Source organism: Haliaeetus leucocephalus, unplaced genomic scaffold, assembly GCF_000737465.1.
Source record: "Haliaeetus leucocephalus isolate CR32 unplaced genomic scaffold, Haliaeetus_leucocephalus-4.0 Scaffold517, whole genome shotgun sequence".
In the NCBI taxonomy this organism is placed as follows: Eukaryota; Metazoa; Chordata; class Aves; order Accipitriformes; family Accipitridae; genus Haliaeetus; species Haliaeetus leucocephalus.
Window position 1 is genome coordinate 509,245 of NW_010972953.1, and position 14,907 is coordinate 524,151.

The following is a 14,907-nucleotide window of genomic DNA, read 5'->3' on the forward strand; positions in this document are numbered from 1 at the left end:
GATTCTATGAGCTGAGCTGCCTGCGGCACCGGGGCTCCGTCAGCATCGCCCCGTCCGGAACCCAGCAGCCTCCGGCGGTCCCGGGGCTGCTTGCGAGGTCGCCAGAGTTCCTGTGGCTTTGCAAGCCTGGTGCGACACTCTGTGCCTGCTGCTTGCCGGCTCTCGGCTGCTGCTGGGCGCTGCTGGGTGGGCTGCGCGCTCTCGGTGGGATGTCGGCCTCCTCCTCCTGTGGGGTCGGTGCTCCCTGCACATGCCAAATCCCCACGCCTCCCGGCGCTGTTTCCCTCTCCCTCTTTGCAGAGCACACGTGTGAGAAGATGCGGAGAGCTAAAGCAATTCCTGGAAGTCAGTGTGGGATTCAAAATCTGAATTATACCATTTCTAGTTTGCCCACCCTCATTTGGGCTGGGCTCCTCTTAATTCCTGAAGGCATGGTCTGGTATTGCTGGCATTCCTTCTTTTTATTTCTGTGTTTATCAGTAGTGTATTAATAAAAAAAAAAAAAGAGAGAAGGGATGAACTTTGTAACTCAGGGAACAGCACAGCACTGCTTGAGCCACGGTAGGGACCTGGGAACATCCCCTCAGAAGTGGTGTTTTAACTTGTAGCTTAGAACTGGCTCGGACAGACTTGGGCATATCTGTGTGCTTAGGTGGAAAAACGTGCTGAATGAAACACTACCCTGGCTCCGTTGTTGGTGTGTTTTTGTGGTATCTAGAGCATAGTAACACTCTGAAAGGTAACCTCCTTGGGAAGTAGTTCTGCTATCAAATCATGCCTTTAAGCTTTGACAAAGTTGCATTTTCAAGGCTTCCTTGTGTTTTTCTTGAGTCAGAGGAGTCTAGGGATCTCAAACCCCCTTGTATTAGCAGAAGAAAATTCTCTCTGCCATCACTTGGGGTCTTTTGGAACATAAATTGATATAGAATGACATTTTGTCTGCTGTTTTCTGGGAATAGTTGTAACTCATTCTGTCTATAAATGAACATGCATACTGAGTTAGCAACTTTCATACACAATGAAAGCACACTTAAATACTCTGTAAATGCTACCATTTGCTAGTAGGGTGATATTAGCTCATTATATCTTCTGTGAATTAAGGCTAGCTAATGAACGAGAGCATCTGTAAAGGGATTTAAATGTGCTTTACCTTGTACGGTTTATGTTCACAATTTCAGTTAAACCCCCTACCTAAGTCCTATGTGTGTGCATGCATGTGCAGTCACAGTCACAACTGCAGTGTCGCTTCGTTTGGAACCCTGAAAAAACCAAACTTCCCTCCAGCCCGGAGTAGTGCAGTCCTGCATGGATTGTTGCTTACGCTTTCATTAAGTAAAGCATGGACACTGGCTAAGACTCATGTAACTAATGGCAAGGCTAATTTAATTCTCCCTTTTGAACACTAAGCATAGATCCTACTTTATCCAGAAGGTATGATACATTTTCCTGCTGTAGAACAGTACTATAATGTCACTGCACATTTTTAACAAGAACATCTTCATTGCTGCTTAAATCTCTTTTAACTGCAAATCCCGTCTTACTCAGGCCGTACACATTCTGCTGTTCTGTAATCTCTGCACATAGCTTTTTATTTCTGTGCCAGTTCAATTATTGAACAAGGTCATTATCTTGCTAAAATATTCCACTTCAGATTGCTAACATATAGATCCCTCTGGCTAGAGCAATCTGTATCTAGATAATAAATTTATCTAAAGGAAAGAGCCCTTTTCCAGGGCTAATCTCTTTCTTAGGAGAAACCTACCTGAAACTGATTTCTGCTAATGAGGTTAGAAGGCAAGTGTGTGATATATGACTGTGATCGTTGGATCACATAGCTGCAGCGTCAGCAGCACTGAGCAGGCACGCAAGTCTTGCCATTCTGGCACTAATGCTTTCTGCATGCTGGGAAGTGGCATCGTCCTGTATGGGTAATAAAGCCTGAACTTCTGCTCCCTCCCTGTTACAAAAGTGCAAAAGTTCAGGTTGGTTCTTGTCACTGTCAAGATACCTTGCATGGTCTCTATTGGGAGAACTTGCAGAGGCTCAGGCGGCACTGATTAAGTACTTAATGCCTATGGAGAAAATTTACAGCTCTGTCCCAGCTCACCAAGACCATGCTTTGCAGTGCATCTCTGAACTGCCGACGCTCCTCTTCAGTTCTGCTGTGTGATCTTTGGCTGTGTGATCTCTAGCGAGATTTGAGTCACGTGCTCTTCTGCAACTAACCTCTGATAAATCCTCTTACACAGTCTTTATTCTCAGAGGGCTCTTGGGCAGAAGAGGTTTTCCAAGCTGAGAATATGGCCACTTCTTGTCAGCTTGTTTATATTCTGAGTGCTTAGGTAAAGTACTTCAAGTTCTGTTTCTGGTTTATGTTCTCATCCCGGAGAATGTACTATGACAGCAATAACATTTTAGTTTTTCTGGGTTGTGCTCACTGAAGGAGAAGCTCAGCTGAATGACTAGAACCTTATAATCTTAAGAACAATTTCTGTATCATCATTAGATTTGTGTGCTAAATAGCATAATCTTGAGGTTGCTGTTTGTGTGTCTTAAACATGGAGACCCCCATGGAGAATCCTCTTTTTTGACTGTTATTTTGCCACTTGTAGGAGCAGAATGTTGTAATTGAGACAAAATGCTGAAAGACTGGTCAAATTTTGCTAACGTAGTGTGATGTGTTTAGTGTCACACCTGTATTTACTTATATTTGCATGGTAGCAGCCCTGTTATTTTTTTACAAATGTGCAGTTTGCACTGAGGCACTTGTTTCCGCTGAGGTACAGTGGGTTCATACCGTGACTCTGTACTGCACTGTCTTGAGGGGGGAGACGCTTGTGCTTTGCTATGTATTTGCAGATAGGTAGAAACCCTTTAAATGGTAGTGTGGGTTTTTTGGTTTTTCTTTTTCTCCCCTTTTTCTTCCTTTCTTTGTACTTCCTGTCTTGCTTCAGAAAAGAAAAAACCTGTTATTAACATACTTCTTTGGATTCCCAGGATAAAGCCCTGGATTTTGTGCTGCTAAGTCCTGGTTTGGCTTAGCTGTAAGGGAGACCCAACAGCCACCCGCTCCAGCAGTGAGCAGGCAGCATACAGCAGTTCTGCTGCTCTCCATGGCCGCACGGCATGCTAGCGTCGGTTCTTCCTCTGGAGGGGAAGCTGCATTGTCACAGAACAGTTCTGTCAAAATAAGCTAAATCTATCAGATAACTGAAAGAGAGATGGCAGGGCACTTGATTTCTCCACACAAATCTAAATTATATTCTGCTCACAGATTTTTGCCAGTGTTTGCATAGGTGTGTTGATAAATTAAAGAACACTTTGTGTTTAATGTGAAACTTTGTTTTTTTTCCAGAAGCGGTTGGCTCTGAAGGCATCAAACAGAATGGAAAAAAGCTTGCAGTTAGTCAGAACCGGAGCTATGACAGCACTGATAAAAGTGCTCCCAGGTATGGTATCTCTCTTGCTTCTTGTGTAGGTTTGGTGAAACAGCTGAAGGGAGAGTTGTGCACGTCAGCTCTTTGTGGAAGGTCTAGTGAGGAGTAAAAGTGGTGGCAATGTTTCTTTGCTGGTTTAGCTATGCCTCCCCTTCACAGACAGTAAATATATATAGCACCAAAGTTCTGGGTACTTCTGCGTGATTGTGTATGGACGGAATGATCTGCAGTGGGCAAATTGTTGATGCTTTGATGTCTAGAGGAAGGAAAAGAAAGTGCAGAGAGCTTTCTGTCTGGGCTTCCTGGTTTTCAGCTGGAAACCCAGTGGGGAAGTTGGTCTCTCTGGTGCCAGCGTATGAGGTCTGTGCACACACCAGCGCTCGAGCAATCTTGTGGCTGCATTATTTAGTTCCATCTGCCGGCGACCGTGTCGGCTGCAGTCCCCAGAGGTGGTGGGATCTAGAGCAGAAGTTTACAACCTTTTGAGAAGAGAATCTGGAGATTCTAGTTAGGAGAGAAAAAAGTTCAGCATAAGCATGCTGTCAAAACTTTAGTGGCAATTTCAGCACAGTCTCTCAGAAACAGTCCTGCTAGTCCCCTATTTGGGCATATTTTTGCTGTTTAGTGGGACAGGACCTGCTAGCATTGTTTATTTTGAATTCAGAGAGCTTTGGCTTAGGGCCACCGTGTCTCATAGATATACTCTTAAAATGGTAGTTTCATTTTCCAGTTCCCAGGACTTTGTGGGCCGTGCTGCATATCCTTCAAAGTCTGTCTGTGTGCTGTCCTTGGCACTGGTGTGCAGGTTGTTGACCTTAAATTTATATCATCCACTTGCTTGTGGGAACTCCCAAGCTGTGGTATTATTACTGTTGCAAAAGCAGTTCAGAGAGCCATGTGAACTAATAAAACCACCTCTACCTCCACCCACTCTGTGCTGCCTCCTTTCTAGGCAGAGCTGGGAGTTTTCCACCAGAAGGCTTTTTAAATAAACACAGTGTTTCATTCTTCTGCTGAGGTCAGAAGGGCTGAGCAGAGGCAGCGGGAGATGAGATTTGCATCTCCTTGTTCCAGTAAGCAGGAAAGGTGTACAGGTTTTGTATCAACATCCAGGTGTGAGTGAGGCCTATGCTGAATCAACAGGCTGCACCAGGTTGGTGAAAACCATTTGTTTCTTCAGTCAGTTAAACTGGTTTTATCTAGAGATCTGAATCATTCTAAGAAATGCTCATTTCGTTCTTGTTTGCTTCTCCCAAACACTGATTATCCTTAGTGAAACAGACAGATAAATGCAAATCAAGTCCTTGGTGGCAGAAATAAGCTGTTCAGGGTGTGTGTATATCCCGGGTTTCATCATGCAGTTTTGTTTTCATTTGCAGGCAAAACAAACTCAAACCTGAAGTGACAACTGAAATGGTACGGTCCTCCAACGTTATGGTTTCAAACAAGACTTCAATCTTATCAGAACCAAAGTTTGGACTAAGAGATACTATTGTTAAATCTCAGCTTGTACAAATGGAGGATTCCTACACACACATCCAGAGCTTCAGGTAATTATCATTCCTGAGAAGAACTTATTTTTGCAGGGAGTAAGTTGGTTAGCATACGCTGTCAAAATAACTCATGTTTGTTATTTCATCTAGTATCCCTGCAAATAGGAAATTTTGTAGAAAAATATGATCCATACTTTCCAGAACAGCCTTCCTTCCTCGTTTAGGCATTAGCAGAGAAGGATTTTATTCACATCTCTGTCAAGGCTTGCCTCATGGTTCTTGTTGAGAAAACGGCCCTTTTGAAATGACTTTTTCCTGTGCTTATTTCAGACTGTGTCTAGAAATGCATCGATTCTGTGCACCTCTGGCCTTCTCCCTCACTGCTTCTGTTCACTACTTATGCATTTGGTTGTTCCAATAAGCTCGTAAGAGCTTGGTTGAAATACATAATTAGGACCAAAACTTCACTGTGGTTGAAATCCTTTCATGCATGTCATTCTAGGAATTTATCATTTCAAACTGCTATTGCACAGCTCTAGTCGTCTTTTTTTTTTTTTAATACTATATGTAAAAATGTGTATCCTTCTGTAAAACATGTCTGTAAAGATGCTACTGTAATTAAGTAATTTTAGGGATTTGCGCTTTGTCACATTTTCCTAATTCCCCCCAGAAACATGTTACTCCTAAGTAACTATTTGTAGTATTAAGCACATGGGTTAATAATAGTGGTATTTCCATCAGCTCTACAATTTGCAGCTCTGGGATTTAGTTAATTTCTTTGCAGATTTTTTGTTGGGACATACAATGTGAATGGTCAGTCACCCAGAGAAAGCCTCCAGCCTTGGCTGAGATGTGATGCTGAGCCTCCAGACATTTACTGTGTGGGGTGAGTGTCTCTTTCTGGCCTGTTCTTCCAAGCTTTGACTGTGGGTTGCTTGCTTGTGAATCTGTAGCATGGAGGTGTTCAGCTAAGGCACCACAGCTGAGGAATGTTTGCATTGCCTTACTCCATCGCACAGTTTTAGAGTGTGTGTTTGCATAGCCTGAAAGGGCTGTTACTCTGGTAGTGTTTGGACTCTTTGGCACTGGAGTGTTACAAGATCTTTAATGCCATTCAATTTAATACTAATAGTAATTTAGCTTTACATTTAACATCTTTTCAGCATAACTGAATTTGAGTTTTCAGTTATAAATTTAGTGAGTATAAATTGATTTAGTTCTGCCCCAGATGAAAGGGCTGGAGAGTTATAAACAAGTGCATGCATCCATGGGTTCCTTCCTCTAACACAGTTTCCAGGAGCTTGATCTGAGTAAAGAAGCCTTCTTTTTCAATGACACACCGAAAGAAGAAGAATGGTTTAAAGCTGTAACTGATAGTCTTCACCCAGATGCCAAATACGCGAAGGTAAATGTGGCTTTTGGGGAGCTTTGAGTGTGGAATCATTTTCCACTTGGGCCTCTTTTCCCTTTGCTTTTTCTTGTTCTCAATTGCTGTATCTTCCAGAGGGTCATTGTCTGCAGGCTTTTGCTCAGTCAGAAGTGCTCTGAAGGTGAAGTAGGTGGTGTTGCTGTGCAGGGTGCTGAGGCAGGGGGCAGGACAGGAGATCAGAGCTAGGCATCCACGCATAAAGGAAGCTCGTGCTATCTTGGGGGAAGAGAATAGGAAGTATCTTAGCTTCTTCCATGTCTGTCTCCACAAAGCATGTTGGAATGAGTTGTGAAGGTATCTTGGTAGAAATACTGCTTATGTTTTGGCTCCTGCTCCTTAGGTCTGCTTTGTCTCTTGTCACTGTTGTTGAAAGGAAGCTTCTTCCATGGGTTGTGCCTGTGCTGTAGGGTTTGCTTTGGGCTCCAACTTTGTTTGCTGGGGTGATGGTCCCTAGCTCCTTCCTGTGCTGTGCTGCTGGAGTGCCTGTGTACTGTGAGCCCAGCTGGTCCATCGGATGAGCCTAGAACTCTGTTTTTCTTCATCTGTATTTTGGTGACCTGTGTTCTGGACGGGGGGACGTTGTGCCTGCTCTCATCAAACCTCTCCCATTCTAGTATTTAATGGAACAGGATCTCTTTTTCAGGTGAAACTTGTACGGCTTGTGGGAATCATGCTTCTGTTATATGTGAAAGCGGACCTTGCTTTGAACATCTCCGAGGTGGAAATTGAGACTGTGGGAACTGGAATCATGGGCAGGATGGTAAGAATGGCAACTGTGCATGAGAAGGTGTGAGATTTAGAAGATCCCTGGAGAGCCCCTCTCCTTAGATGTAGTGGTTATTCCTCCAGCTGAGGGATGCGGCTGCCTTTAGAAGCACATAGTCCTGTCCCTGAGTGAGCTCAGGGCATTGCTAGGGGGAATTGCCATGTGCTTGCAAAGGCTCAAAGACCTTGAGGAGAATCTTCTCTGAAGGGTTTTTTTTTCTGATTGCATGTGCTGGGCTGTGTGGGGCCTTGCTCTCATGTGATTTTGATGCTGGCTGTGATTTTGCCCAAAGCAAATAACACAAGGAAACATGAGTAGAAGAAACATGTCTATCCAGATTAGTTTTCCTGAGGAGGACTTCCTGGCCTCTTGCCATTCCACACCATTGGAATGAAATCTGTGCCCTTTGAATGTAGTTTCTGTGAACATTGCAGCTATAACTTGTCAAAGGTATTTTTGACCAGCTCAGCCATGTGCTTCCTCCTCCATTTACAATTTTTTTACAGTTTGTGTTGAAAGACCCAGTTGTTGCTAAATAGGTTTTGGGACTTGCTGAAGTAACTGACCAGCTCTCTTAATGATTTTAATTTCCTTTTGTGTTAGCTAATTCCCAAATTACAAACTGAGTTCCATGTGCTTGCTTGCTGTGTTCTGTTGCTGTGTGCAACCCTCACATGAGTTACTGACTTGACTTCATGAAGTAGTTATCACTAATTGGCGTTTTCAGCCTTTTCCTTCCTCTGGAATTAAATGGTCTGCTTCAATGTCTTCTTGCTTGTCCACTGCTAGTAACTCATGTGTGGATTCACCTGTTGTGTAGAAGCTTCTGACCAATGTCTTTGTCTTTATCTTTCAGGGTAACAAAGGTGGTGTTGCCATAAGGTTTAAATTCCATAATACTAGCGTGTGCATTGTAAATTCTCACCTTGCAGCTCACATGGAGGAATATGAGCGGAGGAACCAGGACTTCAAAGACATCTGCTCTCGGATGCAATTCTGCCAATCGGATCCAAATTTGCCCCCTCTCACTATTGGCAAACACGAGTATGCTTCCTGTCTGACTGTGTGAATCACTGCACGTGGCAAGGAAGAACCTTATGAACGTAGTGGGGTGTGAGGTTCTCTTAGCAGGGATGCGAGAAGGGGTGCCCAGTGATCGTATCGGCAGCCTGGAAGGGCCAGAAATGCTTTACTCTAACCCTGGTTGTGAGAGTGGTCACCTGTACAGTTCTGACGAGTCACTTGCCGCCTATGGTCTTCCAGGCCTTATTTTATTTTCAAGCATGAAGGGGGAATGGGGCAATAAATAATATGCATCGATTTCCCCAGCAGGTTGTGGGATTTAGTCAGTGTGGAATATTAAAAGCACCAGTTACTAAGAGGTAGTGACAAACATGCAGAACAGGAATTAAAAACAGCAAGGGTAGAAAATGTAGCTTCTCTTTCAAGTTTTCACTCTTACTTGTTCTCTCTGAAGGAGAAGCAGACACAGCATCCACCTGATCATGTTGAGATTAGAAGAACTCATGCTTGCATTAGATGTTTTAGGCACTGCTGCGGAGCTGTGCTTCCAGCTCACGGCCAGCTTGCGTTTTGGACATCTTCAGGCCTCTGTGCAGACTTCTGGTGTACATTCTCTTTCAGTGTGATCTTATGGTTGGGTGACCTCAACTATCGGCTGGAGGACCTGGATGTGGCAAAAGTGAAGCAGCTTGTAGATGAGAAAGCATTTCTAGAGCTTTGCCAATATGACCAGGTACTGATGTCTCACCTACCTGCAGGTGGTGCTGAGGGTGCTAGTTAGAAACTGCACAGGTACTCCTTGGCCTTCTCAGTGCCGAACATCTCCCTTTTAGCTCGTATGGGAATTGTGCCTGAGCTTATTTAAAATTAAATTTTTCATCTTTTTTTCTTTCGTAGCTAAAGAGGCAAATGAACGCAAATGCAGTCTTTGAAGGCTTTACAGAGGGAGAGATTTCTTTCCAGCCAACATACAAATATGATGCTGGCTGTGATGACTGGGACACAAGGTACGGTGATTGCCTCATATGTGATGCTACCAACGGCTAATGTTACCACTGAAGGAAGTAAAAACAAAGCTAAAAAGAATTGCAGATCTAATGGCTATAAATAGGAACAGTTCTGAGATTGTGACTGTTGCTCTCCCTTGGCTCCAAAATCCATCTCCAGTTTACATCTATTTATGTTGCTTTTCTTCCACTGCTACTTGTCAGATATTCCTAATGTTTTCTCCAGGAATAATCCATTGGGTTTCCTCTTAGACGTGTACAAAATTAAGGAATCATTTTAGTTAGTTTCGTTCTTTTTGTTTGGTTTGTTTTTTTTTTACCAAGCAAAATTTTTAGGATCTTTTATCTGCTGATATCTGCTCAGGTCAGACCAGCTAGGGTTTGAAATGGTGCATTTGTGCTGTCTGTAACTGAGTGTATTCTCCGAAAGACTGCGAGAACCATCATTCCTGTAATGCACTACACAGAGTGGCTGACCTGTTCTTAGTAAGCTGGGAATGTCAGCTTCAAGTGCAGGAATGAAATCTGTGCAGCAGTCAGTAAAAAAAAAAAAAAATTGAAATGTGAACTTTAAATGTAGAACCTGAGTTCTTATTTTTCATGGTTATTATGGTCAAAAATATCTCTGAGTATTGCTTTGTATGTTAATTGTATCAAAAGAACAAAATAAATAATAGCAACTTTGAAGAAGTAGAAAGTAAAGCATGATACAGAGATACCCAGTAGTAGACAATCAAATTTTTTATAACTAGTCAAAGAAACTGGAAAATACAACTTTGATAGAGAACTAGCTCCAGGCCATGTCAGGAAAACACCGAGTCTCAGGGAGAGCAGTATTCTGCCTTGTGTTGTTACTCCACCTGAACTGTGCCTGGAAGCTGTAATTTTTACCTCTGTTTTAGTGAGAAGTGTCGTGTTCCAGCATGGTGTGATCGGATACTCTGGAAAGGGCAGAACATTGCTCAGCTGAGCTATCGCAGTCACATGGCTTTGAAGATCAGTGATCATAAGCCAGTTAGCTCTGTGTTTGATATTGGGGTAAGTACGTCAGTGCTGAAGGAAGTAACTCTGCTGACCTCGTCCTCTGTGTGGGGAGAGGGGGATGGAGGAGGGAGGTTCTCCTGCTGATTTCTCTCTCCTCCTGCTTTTATGGCATCCACGGAGAACAATGGCTTAAAAGGTGGGCTAGGTAAGATGCTGAGATAGGATTGTTGTTCATAGTAAGCTAGGGTTGTGTTAAATGATACTTCAGTTAAGCAGAATAATGCATTAATATCTGTAGGTATTTTTTCAGAAGTGTTCTTTTGCCTTTTTTTGTATTTTCCTAATAATTTTCACAGAAACTTGCAGTGCAGGAATGCTACATCATTGACAGCACAGTAATGTTTTTTAGAACAAAACAAAACAAACAAACAAAAAAAGCTGATCTAGTACTGACTGGGAGACTCTCTTGCTAGTTATGGCAAGGTCCTTTACTGTTGGATCCTGACGAGATCTTGGAGCATTAGTGCTCCAAGGGGCTCTGTTTGTTACATGTGTTGTATATGCTAGTGTGCTGCTAAAATCAAATCACTTCATGTTTCCAGCTGTGTTACAGCTGTCCTGCAGAGGCATAGTAAATGCCAGTTGGTGCAGTGTGTGTCCTTTTCAGGTGAAGGTTGTGAATGAGGACCTCTATCGAAAAGCCTTTGAGGAAATAGTCCGCTCGCTGGATAAGCTGGAGAATGCCAACATTCCCTCGGTGACCCTCTCCCAGAGAGAGGTAAGGTGTGTTCATGTGCTGCGACTCGCTGGAGAAACTGAGCAACCCTAGACCCCAGAAGTGTATTCCAGTGGTAGAAGTACGTTAGATGGATTCTGGACCCTGGGGTCTGGTTCCAAAGAAGTAGAATATTTTGACTTCCAGCTGTTCTCTATTTACAAGCCCTAGAAATATTTATTTCTGTTTAGATACAGCTAAACTCTATTCACAGTACCAGGCTGAAACGTAGGGCATGTTGCTGGAGGTGAGAGAGAGAGTAAGAGGGTAGTTTGTGGCCCTTGCTCTGACTTGTTTGAAACATAAAATGTAAAATCTGAGGGATTTGGAGAAGGTCACAAAACCGGCATTTGCTTTGTGTATTGGGGCCTAAAAAAGATAAGCAGATGAGACATTTGAGGCTACAGCTATCTTGTTCTCAAATTTCATTGAGGTTATTTGAGGTGAGCATTTGTTTTAAAGGGCCCACTGATGCAAACTACTTTGGCATACAGAGTAAGCAAATGTAATCCTATGTAATCCTGGAAGAGATGGGGTGCAGGAGCAAGAGGGTTAATCTGGGTATTTTGCTGCTCAGTGATGATGTTGACTGACATTTGTTTCTAGTTCCATTTTGAGGATGTTAAATACATGCAGCTGCAGGTAGAAAAGTTTACAATCCGCAATGGACAAGTGCCCTGCCAGTTCGAATTTATCAGCAAGCCAGATGAGGAAACCTACTGCAAGGAGTGGCTGATTGCTAATCCCAGTAAGGGCTTTCTTCTATCAGGTGAGCGCCTCGTTGTTCATCTCATGTTAATGAGCTAATATTTCACATTCTGGCTTACTTCTCTCTGCTATTTTGAGAATGCTATGCCTATTTGCAGGCTTATTGGTTTAATACCTTTTTGAACTGAGTACGGTTTTTTTTATCATCTTCTGGCAGATGCTGAGATCACAATTGAGTTGGAGGTGTTTGTTAATAAATCAACAGCTACACACTTAAACTCTGGAGAGGAAAAACTTGAAGATATCTTGGTCTTGCATCTTAACAGGGGGAAGGATTATTTTTTATCTGTAACAGGCAAATACTTGCCAAGTTGCTTTGGGTCTCCTATTCATACTCTGTGTTACATGAGGGAACCGATCCAGGACATGCCAGCAGAATCCATTCGGAAACTTGTGAGTTAAAGACAAGATTCCCTTCTGAACCCACAAGAACCATTAAACCGATGTTAAGTCCTGTTTATTGCTAAAGAACCTTCTTCCACTTCCCTGGTCCATAGTCGCTGATAACAGCTTATGCTCTCCAGTGCACCATCTTCACACCTTGCATTAATTCTTCACGTGGATGAACCAACCCATTTCATATAGAGAGCACTGAAAGTAAGATCCCATTTGCTCTGCCTGCACATTCTAAAAAGGTGTGCAACTTCCAAATGTAGACCTTTTGTCTGGAGCCTTTGGCTTTCTCCGCATTGAATGGAGGTGTGTGTGTATATGTGGAGGCATGATGTAACATTTCCATAGAGCTGAGTGTACGTGAAGCGTGTTTATGAGAGCAGCTTGTTTCTTCTGTCTGGACTTTTGATACAAATGTGCCTGTTGTACTAGTCTTGTATGAAGACTGGTGAGTAAAGTTGCACGGTTTCTTAACAAGCCTTAATTCTCAGGTATAAACTTTGTGAAGCATTTTTGCTGAGTTGAATAAGAACTTGGCTAGCTACCTTTTTTTTTTTTTTTTTTTTTTTCCCCACAAAACACCTCCCCCTCTCAGACCCTGATGCCACTAGAAATGAGTGATGATGCTGTTCAAGCTGAAAAGCCTATGGACATTCCAAAAGAGCTGTGGATGATGGTGGATCACTTGTACCGCAATGCTTCCCAGCAGGTTGGCAGTGTTTGTACTGGAAACACAAAATAATTTGTTTTGCATTAGTTTTAGTTTTGAAGAAGGTACTAGTAATAGCAATCATTGCTAACTGTGGATGTTTGGCCAATGGTAAAGAGAGATAAAAGACATCTGTAGTAAGCGATCCTGGTGCCGTGATTGCACTGTTCTGTGATGGTGACTTTATGTGTGGCACGCATCAGCAGCTGCATTGCTCTCTACTGCAGTGCTGCAGCCTTACTAGAGCTGCTTGTGGTGAGATTTGTGCTGATAACTGCCAATTTGGAGAGATTTTTCCAGCCAGATTATAAGGACATTGCTCTATTTACCCAAATAACTTTTATTTTCCCTGAGACCGACTAATGGTCTTCTTTGCAGGAGGACCTGTTTCAGCAACCAGGCCTCAGATCCGAATTTGAGCAAATCCGAGATTGTTTGGACAAAGGAATGCATGATACCCTCTGTATCCTTTTAGACCGATGTCTGGTAAGGCTCACTGTGCCTTAGTGATCAAAGCTGAAAAAGATTTGATCAGTCTTCTATACTCCACCATGTTTTTTAAATTACCGTCTCTCATCTTGGGGTAACCGAGACCTGCACTACTCCTTGCAATCAGGACAAATGCCCCCGATAAGTCCTTGCGATGTTGGTGAACAATTGTTGATTAATTACGTACGTGTCCAACTGCCAGTGGAAATGGCTTGCTATGTGGAGTCAAATGATTTAACTCAAAGCTGTGAACAATAGGAGGAGGTCTTGGAGACCTAAGCAAAATGTTTCAGCAGAAATATGACCAAAATAGATCACGCTGTGCTTGCCTCTTCCTTAACTGTCTTTGGATCAGTTGGCAGCAACCACTCAGTAGCAGAAGCCCTGCTGCTCTTCCTGGAAAGCCTGCCGGAGCCTGTCATCTGCTATAGGTTCTACAGCAGCTGTTTGGAGAGTGCCAGCAACTACTCACTGAGCAGCCAGGTATCACCAGCTTCTCTGTGAGACTGTTTCTGTAATTCTGGAGGGAGGGGAGGCAAACTGTTTTATGCCAGACCAGTAACGAGGTGATGTTGGTAGTAGATAAAGCTGCCAAGCCATTGCCATGTCTTCAATATAAATGTTGTTTTGTTTTTTTTCCCCTCCTCAGATTATCTCTAATCTGCCAGGGTGCCATAAAAATGTATTTGAATATCTAATGGCATTTCTACGAGAACTACTGAAAAATTCAGGGAAAAACCATTTGGATGTGAATATTCTTGGTAAGGCGAGCAAAATAACCATTCTGTTCAGAGGGGCTTTGCAGTTTTTACAACAAAACACATTCTCCAAAGTGAGTGCTGTCATGGCCTCTACTGTTCTGAAGAATTTAATAATGAGCAAACAGTCCATAGAAAAACAGTCATTGCAATAGCCTGAAGAAAGTTGTAAAGTGACTCAGGTGCGGGTGGGTCATCAGCTTTATCTGATGCCATTCTGAAGCTAGGCATTCTCCCACTTTGACTGATTGGGGTTGGTGGAATCACCCTTGACACCCTGCTGCTAACAGGCTCTTATTGTGCACCTGTGGCTTTTTTTTTTTCTTTTTTAATGCAGCTAGTGTATTTGGTGGCTTGTTACTTCGACCTCCTCCTGGACATCCTACACCTGATATAACTGAGAAGAGGAAGGCTCAGCAATTCATCCATCAGTTCCTCTTGAGAGAAGACAATTTACCATGAATTTCAGATGCAGCTAATCTGATTTTTAGATATCAAATTACTGTAAAAATATTTTGCTGTACAGTATACTGGCTCTTTTTTTGGGTATCACAGTATTTTATACAATCTATTGCTTTTGAAGGCACAGTTGTTGTGTTTGAAACTGTTCAAGCTTGTAAAGTGTGTCAAATTTCTAAATAAGCTGTATGTAGACAAGCAAAAATCTAAAAGCTGATCTTTACGCTGTATTTTATTTAACTTGTATTAAAGCTCATAATTTGTAAGTCCTCGTTATTTAAATAAAAATATCTCGGTGTATTTTCCCAGCCTTATCTGCCCGTTGTCGACGTTGCCCGGTTCAGGCTCTTGGTTTGTTGACAGTGATTTCAGTCACCGTTCCCGGGCCGCGTCCTGTCGCTCTGGCACCGCCGCCGC

At 42.9% G+C, this 14,907-nt stretch overlaps 1 protein-coding gene across 5 annotated transcripts in view; it reads left to right on the plus strand.

Annotated features, from left to right (window-relative positions):
* INPP5B (inositol polyphosphate-5-phosphatase, 75kDa) overlaps positions 1-14,726 on the plus strand; it is an 18,136-nt gene extending 3,410 nt beyond the window's left edge. For 2 of the 5 annotated variants that reach the window (XM_010575944.1, XM_010575949.1), the window contains 17 exons: positions 3,356-3,449; positions 4,817-4,987; positions 5,715-5,816; positions 6,221-6,335; positions 7,003-7,119; positions 7,982-8,169; positions 8,770-8,881; positions 9,046-9,155; positions 10,058-10,193; positions 10,807-10,917; positions 11,521-11,683; positions 11,840-12,075; positions 12,671-12,784; positions 13,163-13,247; positions 13,629-13,756; positions 13,923-14,034; positions 14,369-14,725. In XM_010575944.1, the coding sequence (XP_010574246.1) occupies positions 3,356-3,449; positions 4,817-4,987; positions 5,715-5,816; positions 6,221-6,335; positions 7,003-7,119; positions 7,982-8,169; positions 8,770-8,881; positions 9,046-9,155; positions 10,058-10,193; positions 10,807-10,917; positions 11,521-11,683; positions 11,840-12,075; positions 12,671-12,784; positions 13,163-13,247; positions 13,629-13,756; positions 13,923-14,034; positions 14,369-14,493 (2,219 nt within the window). In that variant the 3' untranslated portion in view covers positions 14,494-14,725. Of the gene's footprint in view, positions 1-3,355; positions 3,450-4,816; positions 4,988-5,714; positions 5,817-6,220; positions 6,336-7,002; positions 7,120-7,981; positions 8,170-8,769; positions 8,882-9,045; positions 9,156-10,057; positions 10,194-10,806; positions 10,918-11,520; positions 11,684-11,839; positions 12,076-12,670; positions 12,785-13,162; positions 13,271-13,628; positions 13,757-13,922; positions 14,035-14,368 lie in introns of all 5 variants that reach the window. The other 3 variants (XM_010575948.1, XM_010575945.1, XM_010575946.1) reach the window with 3 other exon arrangements.
* The last annotated feature ends 181 nt before the right edge of the window (positions 14,727-14,907 follow it).